We start from the raw sequence: 8,931 nt of genomic DNA, 5'->3' as shown, positions 1-8,931 counted from the left end.
TGGGTGGCTCAGTCAGTTAAGTATCTGCCTTCAGTTCAGGTCATGATCTCGGGGTCCTGGGATCGAGGCCCAAGTTGAGCTCCCTGCTCAGCGAGGAGTCTGCTTCTCTCTCTCCCTCTGCCCCACCCCCACTCATGCTCACTCTGTCTCTCTCAAATAAATAAACAAATAATCTTGGAAAAAAAAAAAAGAGTACATACATGTTGATGGTAGTTGGCACTGGGTGGTGGGCAGGTGTGGGTTCATCATACTATTCTATTTTGGAATATGTCTGGAAGTTCCCATTATAAAATGTTTTTTAAAAATGGTGGGAGGAGGATAACAGAGGGACTAATGGAACTTACATTAATAATCTGTTCATGGAGCAGTCTGATCATAATCTTTCTTCCCTCTGTGATCTGCCAGTAAAGGTAGGTGATGATTCTAGAAAAGAAGAAAAGAAAGAATGACAGACACTTTTGCCAATGTCTTGCAGGCCCCAAATTCCAAAAGAGTGTAAAGAAACCGAGATATTTGCTTGCAAGTGGATTTTGGCCCCACAGTGTTCCCAAAAAGTTGTGTCTGGATGAGTTACAGGTTAAATACACCACAGCAATGGTTCTAGGGGCACCTGGGTGGCTCAGTCATTAAGTGTCTGCCTTCGGCTCGGGTCATGATCTCAGGGTCCTGGGATCGAGCCCCACATCGGGCTCCCTGCTCAGTGGGGAGTCAGCTTTCCCTTCTCCCTCTGACTCCCCACCCCACTTGTGCTCTTTCTCAAGTAAATAAAAATAATAATTAAAAAAAAAAAGAGCAACAGTTCTCAACCTGGCTGCACATGGAATCATGAGAGATGGAAAAAAGATTCATTCCATGACCTCTTCTCAGATCAATTATTCTCATAATCAGTTGTCTGGCAGAGGGCCAGAAAATAGTATTTTTACAGATTACACACGATTCTCATGTGCAGCCAGAGTTTGTGAGTCTGCCCAGTGCTATTCAAACTTCAACGTGATACAAATTTCCTGGGAGTTTGTCAAAATGCAGATTCTGGGGTTCTGTAGATCTGGGGTAGGGCCCAAGATTCTGGATCTCTAACAAGCTCCCCAGTGAATCAGAAGTGTGATGCAACAAGGCCCTAGGAAAGCTCAGCATTTTAAAGAGGCTAGTGGCAACCTAGTGTAGGGAAGGGAGGGCATGACTGGGAGCGAGGACACCCAGGTTCTAGCCCCTGTGTCACTCACAGGCTGTGCAGCCTGCAGCCTATCTCTGCAAGTCAGTCCATCTCTGTCTCATCACTTCCACCTGCAAACCTGAAAGGCTGCTCTATAAGCAACATCCACTGGTTCCACTAGTCTGTGCTTTTGAGTTGTGTCTCTCTCTCTGAGGAGTTGCAATTTCCAGTGCTATCAGGGCTAGGCTTCTAAAGAGGGACAGCTATTAGCCAACCAACTGTTCATGCAGGAAGATGAACCTGGTCTTGGCAGATCTGGTTTTTCATAAGAAGTCAGAAACTGGCTCAGTCATTAAGCGTCTGCCTTCGGCGCAGGTCATGATCCCAGGGTCCCTACTCGGCGGGAAGCCTGCTTCTCTCTCTCCCACTCCCCCTGCTTGTGTTCCCTCTCTCGCTATGTCTCTCTCTGTCAAAGAAATAAATAAAATCTTTAAAAAAAAAAAGAAGTCAGAAATTGATCGTTTTTATTTGGAAATGGAAGAACGCTATCCTATGTACCAACACTGCCCAACCCATTTGAACGTAATCACAATCTCAGAAAGAATCACACCTAAAATTTTCCTAAGCAATCTCAAATCAAAATTTTCATTTTGTTTTCATGTTATTTCTTAAAAGGGGGCACAGAAGGTATTGCTTTCTTCATAAAACAGGTAAAAAAAAAAAAAAAACACAGAAAACAAAAACAAAAAACCTAGGACAAGGGCAAAGTCAGGGGCATCCAGAACACTGAGCTAACACTGTAGCCCTTTGCCTTCCTGGCAAACCTCGCCCAGACTATCCACCAGCAGAGTTAATGGTATGTTTCCCCCTCCGGGTTCCCGAGGTGCTCCACTTACAACACAATGAGGGTGAGGATGAAAAAGAAATGCACGCTTCCGATGAGGTTCCGGTAGATCCAAACAACCCACAGGTAGCTGGGCCTTTTACTCAAGGTGTCGATCCAGCCGTAGATGGAGTAAATGAAGAAGGGCAGACCTCGGAAGGGGCCACAGTCAGCTGAAGGTTTCAATCTGGTAAAACAAGGGACAGAGGGGCGCCTGGGTGGCTCAGTTGGTTAAGGGACTGCCTTCGGCTCAGGTCATGATCCTGGAGTCCCGGGATCGAGTCCCACATCGGGCTCCCTGCTCAGCGGGGAGTCTGCTTCTCCCTCTGACCCTCCCCCCTCCCATGCGCTCTCTCTCTCTCTCTTTCAAATAAATAAATAAATAAAAATCTTTAAAAAAAAAAAAAAAACAAGGGACAGAAAAACCTCTCTAGCACAAGACTCAGGTATAGCTTTTTCTAGAATCAAACTGTCCTTTCTGGGCTCTGGACCTAGAACCAGCAATTCTTGTCTGCTGTACATATACCCTCCTTCCCGAGGAAACCCTCTCCCTCACAGCCTCAGCTGGGATGTTTTATACTTGTGACCTACGCTCTGAGGACCTGCGCCCAGACAGCTTCTCACTGGATCTACTGATAGCCAATCCAAAGAGCAGACGTTGAACTCTGCGATATCCTGGCTTGAAGAAATGAACTGGGTGATCAGATTCTTGACCTAAGAAATATGAAGGGGGGACCCTGTGATCTGTGGAGGCTGAAGTTGTGGCAATGGTGGCCACGTGTAGTCAGTTGTTATGAACTAGCAGAAACTAGAGGGAAACTAGGAACTGGTTAGGAAGAGAGAGAAAAGAGAGATACAAAGACATCGTAAAACAGAGGAGCCTCCCCTGAAGCCACTTGAGTTCCTGATGGTTCCAGTTCTGCTTACAACCTAAAAGTCAACTCCTTCGTTCGTTCATTCATTCATTCATTCATTCTATAAAAGTTTACTGCACCTGTACGAGGTGCTGTGCTAGATACTAAGCCTTGGGGATTCCATAGTAAACAAGACAGACATGGACTCTGCCCTCTCAGATTTACATTTTAGTAAGAAAGATGGACAACTAGGGACACCTGGGTGGCTCAGTCGGTTAAGCAGTCTGCCTTCAGCTCAGGTCATGATCCCAGGGTCCTGGGATCGAGCCCCGCATCGGGCTCCCTGCTCAGCGGAGAGCCTGCTTCTCCCTCTCCCACTCCCCCGCTTGTGTTCCTTCTCTCGCTGTGTCTGTGTCAAATAAATAAATAAAATCTTTAAAAAAATAAACTGTGAAAAAAAAGAAAGATGAACAACTAATGAGTAATGATTAAACAAAGATCCAAATGAAGGCATCTCTGACCATGAGCTATGGAATGAAGAGACAAGAGGTGGAACTGACATAGATAAGCAGGGTCACTTCTGAGCCAAGAACCAGAGGGCGGGCAGAAGGCCACCAAGCAAAGGGAGTCGGGAGAACACTTCAGAGGACTCCACCCTGTGTCAGGAGAGACTCACAGGGTCCCAGGTGTGAAGCAAGAGCCATGAGGATGAAGGAAGGTGGAGCCAAAGTGGGCTGAGGTTGGAGAGCTAGGAGGGAACCAGCTCAAGCAGGGCATTTCCGTTCATTTCGCTCAAGTTCTGTCCCCATTCTGGGAAGTTGCAGTCCTTCCAGGAAGTGAGGAAGCTGTGCCAGGTCGCCTGATGGGTGGTGACCGAACCAAGAGCTACTCCCTCCCTTGGTTGTTTTGTCTGCTGATTTCCAAGGGAACTTGGGTTAAACAATGTACTAAGCGTTGTCTTCTCACTCTGATGTTTTGACATCTGGGGTCTTATTGACCCTGGAGAGATAGCCCTTGATCCAGAGTCCATATCCCACCCTCCACCTACTCTATCAGGCTCTCACACTCAGGGTCACTATCCCCCTGCCCTGATCACCCCAGAGCCAGGTACCAGACAACTCCAGTCAGCCCCTTTACCTCAAAACCCACTGAAATTGTTCCAATTAGCCAATCCTAAACCTGCCTACCCCGCCTTGCTCTTTCCTTCCCACCGAAACCACAATAAAGGCTCTTGCTCACATTTTCTCCTCACTCCCTCTGCGTCCTGACCAACCCTGGGGCTTCCTCATGTGGCCCTCCGTGGCGTGGTATTCCCATCCGCCACCACCACTTCTACTGGGGTCTGAGAACAACAGATCATCTTTCAACAGCATTCGCCTTCTGATCTGCTGGCCTCACCATACCTTAATAATAATAAAGCTGACATGTTAAAACACTCACCCACCCCATCTCTAAGACCTCACCACAAGGCCACTATCTCCTACCTCCAAATGGTGATGGCTAGGGTGCACAAGACCCCGGTGAAGGATGGGAAAAAGAGCAAGAAGATGAAGAATGTCATCATCTGTGAGGCTCGCCAGGCTTTGCTGGGAGGCTGGAAATTCATCATCAGGCTGATCTGAAGAGAGAGAAATGGCCACCTCCCATCTGTGGTCAGAGAAGCAGGGACCCCAGCCAGGCACCAGCTTCCTGACCCCCTTCCCGGCACCACTCCCCGCCACCCCCAACGCAATTCCAACCACCACGGGGTCACATGGGACTGAGAGAGGCTAATCGATTCCAACTTCAGACTGACTCACATTTTTGACGTAAAACATGATGAAAAGAGTAATCATTTGGATAAAGGGCAGCAGAGGGCAGAAGAAGGTTCCAATCCTATGAGGGAGAAAGAGTGTCAGAGGTCAGGGGGAGACACGCAGAGTGGGGAGCGGGGGCAGATACAGGGTGTGCAGGGAAGGGAAAGAGGGTGTTAAGGGGTGAACCGTGTTTCTCCAAAATGCATACGCTGGAGTCCTAACCCCTAATACCTCAGAATGTGATTATATTTGGAGATAGGGCCTTTAAAGAGTTAATTAAGGTACAGTGAGATCACTAGGGTGGGCCTTAATGCAATCTGACTAGTGTCCTTCAAAGAAGAGATTAGGACACAGATACACACAGAGGAACCATGTGAGGACACTGGGAGAAGGTGCCATCTACAGGCCAAGCACAGAGGTCTCAGAAGAAACCAACTCTTGAACACCTTGATCTTGGACTTCTGGCGTCCAGAATCGTGAGGAAATGTTGTTAAGCCACCCCGTCTGTGGTACATTGTTATGGCAACCCTAACAAACAAATACAGAGGGAGAGTGCTCTGTCCCCCTGCAAACCAGGAAAATCCCCACCATACCCAAGATCCTCAGCTGCTCTCTTCCCAGCTTTGGAAAAGAGATTTTGCAGAAAGTACCACCCACATACCACCAAATGGCCTTCAGCAAGCCCTAACCTAGGTGTCCCGAATGTGGGACATGTCCCTCTCCTCCCTCCATGGCAGCAAAGAAGGTCTGAGGTCCTGCAGGGACACTGGGTTACACATGAGAAGGACGTTCCCCTCAATTCTCCCTAACACTCCTGAGTAGAGATTTCCAAGAGAAGAAAATCTCACTTTGGTGGGTCTAACACTTGCCAACCTCCCTTTTTTTCCTAAAAGAAAGGGTGGGGACAAGCTTTAAACTGAGAACCTTGGCAGACAGGAGCACCCAGCTAGAATTTGACTATTTGTGATAGGCTTGGTTTTATTTTATTTTTTAAAGTGACTGACATTTTTCTTTAAGTGATCTCTATGCCGGAGATGGGGCTCGAACCTACGACACTGAGATCAAGAGTCAGATGCTCTACCAACTGAGCCAGACAGGTGCCCTGGTTGGATTTACTTTTCAAGTTACTTGAAGTTTCTCTCAAATGACACAGGTTTTCCATTTATGGTTGTAAAATAAAGACTCCTTTAACAATGTATTTAGGGGCATCTGGGTCGCTCAGTCGGTTAAACGTTTGCCTTTGGCTCAGGTCGTGGTCCCAGGGTCCTGGGATCGAGCCCCACATCGGGCTCCCTGCTCAGCGGGAAGCCTGCTTCTCCCTCTCCCACTCCCCCTGCTTGTGTTCCCTCTCTCTCTCTGTCAAATGAATAAATAAAATCTTTAAAAAATAAATAAAATAAAATAAAACCAGTACAGGTGATACGTAGACATGCCAAAAAATAGACAAGCTGGTGTGCAAAAGACACTTACCTCACCTCATCTCTACCATCGTCCCTAACATACACTCCCTTTCTGTTGTCTTCTTTTTTGTTATAGAGAGAGAAAGAAAGAGAGAGTGAGCAAGGGAGGGGCAGAGACAGAATGCCAAGCAGGCTCCACACCCAGCATGGAGCCGACGAGGGCTCGATCTCACGACCCCGAGACCATGACCTGGGCTGAAACCAAAAGCTGGATGCTCCACCGACTGAGCCACCCAGGCACCTTTCCCTTATCTTCTTTTCAAGCTCATGAGCAAAGGCAATCTTCTCCTAAAAAGCACAGAGGTTAAATCTATAATTGCCGTGGAGAAAGGAAAGGATACGTGGGTTTTCAGTTGTGCTTATTTACAGTTTATTAACGCAAACCATAAAGGCCCAGAAGTAATAATGGCCACCTCTGATTGGAACTTTTCCCCCCACCCATGGCTAACATTTCCCTTTGGAACCTTCAGCAAGTGATCAGTAGTATGAGCACTTGGTGTCTAGGGTTCAAAAACCCGGCCAAAGTAAGCACTCGATAAATGGAAATATATTGTTATTATCACATCAGCTGATCTATGAACATCATTTAATTAAATAATCTAAGAGTGTTCATATGTGCCATAAGATTGAATTGAAAGCAGGGTCTCAAAGAGACATTTGCATACCCATAATCATAGCAGCATTATTCACAGTAACCAAGAGGTAGAAGCAACCCAAAGGTCCCTCCATGGATGAATGGATAAACAAAATGTGGTATATCCATACAATGGGATATTATTCACTCTTACAAAGGAAAAAAGTACTGATGTATGCTACAATATGTAGAACCCGAAGAACATTATGCTAAGTGAAATAAGCCAGGCACAAAAAGATAAATTCCGTATGATTCCACTGACATAATGTATCTAGAGTAGTCAAACTCATAGAGACAGAAAATAGAGTGCTGGTTGCCAGGGGCTGGGGAAGGGGGAACTGGGGAGTTCTTGCTTGATGGGTAGGGAGTTTCCGCTTTGCAAGATGAAAAGAGTTCTGGAGATCTGTTGCACAGCTATGTGAATAGACACGACTCAACTGTACATTTAGAAAAGGTTCAGATGATTATTATATGATGCATTTTCCTACCACAGTTTTTTTTAAAAGTGCTCATAAAGGTAACAATACCCACAATATCCCCACTTACAAAATATTTCTGAGTCAGTCTGAAGATTTTCAAAACTTACCACACCAGAGTTTGTGCATAGATCAGTTCCAGGACGTTCCTGGCAATGTCAAACTCTTGTAAGCCAAGGCTTGTGATAAACTGCATTCCAATGAGTCTGTGAAAACATCACTGAGTTTAGTACCCAAATCATCAACTCTCTCCTTCAAAAGATTCCCCACAATCAACAAAGTAGAGCCTCACCAGTTTGGAATAAAGTCCTAAGTTCCCTTGCAAATGTTTGAAAGGTTCCAAGTACAAGCATATTTTCAAAGAAATAATTGAAGGAATTGAGGGAAAATGGAATTAATACAATGCATTTGAATACAGGTACTGCTGAAGTGGTTTAAAAAAAATTCTAGAGGGGTGCCTGGGTGGCTCAGGTTAAGCATCTGACTCCCGATTTCGGCTCAGGTAAAAATCTCAGGGTTGTGAGATTGACTCCCCTCCCATGTCCCACATTCGGGACTCCCGATTTCGGCTCAGGTAAAAATCTCAGGGTTGTGCCGCTGGGCATGGATCCTGCTTAAGATCCTCTCTCTCCCTCTCCCTCTGCCCCTCTTTCTAAAAAAAAGAAAAATTCTAGAGAACATTATTTAAGTTATCCCTCCTGTTATTTAAATAGTTAATTATAAGCTAACAATAGATATTATTTAAATGAGATCACTATTAAAATTATCCTATTATCTCATTTATACCACTCTTTGCTTATTCAACCTTCTTCTCAGGGACCAGATAAATTCAGAACCTCCGAACCCAAATAAACTGAACATTTTTCCATTTCTGGTTACTGCTATTGGATTAATACTGCTTGCCTGCTTTCTAAATCCACAAGAGGAAGCCAAGGTCTCCATTTATTCTGAGGAAACTTGAGACCACTTTGAATTCTTCATACAGAGAGGATGCCAGTTAAAAAAAAAAATTGCCATGAAAAAAACAAAAACAAAAAAACCTCCCCACCTTTACGTCCAGACCCTGAACAGAGGCTGTAATGAAAGTGAGTTTGGGCAGACTGAGTGAGGAGATTGGGCATGCAACCTACCCACCGAGGAAAGAATCTTTATGTTATGTCATCTTATCATGGGGGCAGCTCGAAGAAACGTGTGTCTATAAGGAACGAGATGCTCGGCATATTATTAACAAATAAATGAATAAATCAGTAAAAGAGGACTATATATGGGTCAATGATTACACTGCCTCAATTCTGTATACCTGGCATCTGAAATAACAATCACCATAATAATCAAATTCAATTAAATGAATCATGACATAAATCTAGATGTACTGTTAGGGAAAGATACCACAGCAGAGTTTTAAGATTAATAAGAGCACACACCACAGTGATTTTCATTGTGACCCCATTTTTGTCTTTGAAATTATATAATACACACACACATACACAAAGCAGTATGTGCACAGAAAAATCTGGAAGGATAAAATTATCTATGGTGGAGGGGCGCCTGGGTGGCTCAGTCATTAAGCGTCTGCCTTCGGCTCAGGTCATGATCCCAGGGTCCTGGGATCGAGCCCCGCATCGGGCTCCCTGCTCCGCGGGAAGCCTGCATCTCCCTCTCCCACTCCCCCTGC

At 45.4% G+C, this 8,931-nt stretch overlaps 1 protein-coding gene across 1 annotated transcript; it reads right to left on the bottom strand.

Annotated features, from left to right (window-relative positions):
- Window positions 1–236: 236 nt before the first annotated feature.
- Window positions 237–7,564, bottom strand: LOC145719852 (transmembrane channel-like protein 5). The gene is made up of 5 exons (XM_081811455.1): window positions 7,367–7,564; window positions 4,690–4,765; window positions 4,375–4,508; window positions 2,050–2,223; window positions 237–423 (listed from the first exon to the last, which is right to left on the bottom strand). Exons 1-5 carry the CDS (start codon window positions 7,450–7,452, stop codon window positions 285–287), a joined length of 609 nt encoding a protein of 202 aa, XP_081667581.1. The 5' UTR covers window positions 7,453–7,564; the 3' UTR covers window positions 237–284.
- Between the last annotated feature and the right edge of the window lie 1,367 nt (window positions 7,565–8,931).

Source organism: Leptonychotes weddellii, unplaced genomic scaffold (assembly GCF_054177405.1).
Source record: "Leptonychotes weddellii isolate Sample4059 unplaced genomic scaffold, ASM5417740v2 HiC_scaffold_7757, whole genome shotgun sequence".
Taxonomy (NCBI): domain Eukaryota; kingdom Metazoa; phylum Chordata; class Mammalia; order Carnivora; family Phocidae; genus Leptonychotes; species Leptonychotes weddellii.
This window is presented reverse-complemented; position numbering and strand designations above follow the sequence as displayed.

Coding starts and splice junctions, on each gene's coding strand:
- LOC145719852 (XM_081811455.1), bottom strand. CDS start 7,452: ATGCAGTTTATCACAAGCCTTGGCTTACAAGAGTTTGACATTGCCAGG. Junction 4,766..7,366: donor TATGCACAAACTCTGGTGTG/GTAAGTTTTGAA, acceptor TCTCCCTCATAG/GATTGGAACCTTCTTCTGCC. Junction 424..2,049: donor ATCCTCACCCTCATTGTGTT/GTAAGTGGAGCA, acceptor CTTCTTTTCTAG/AATCATCACCTACCTTTACT.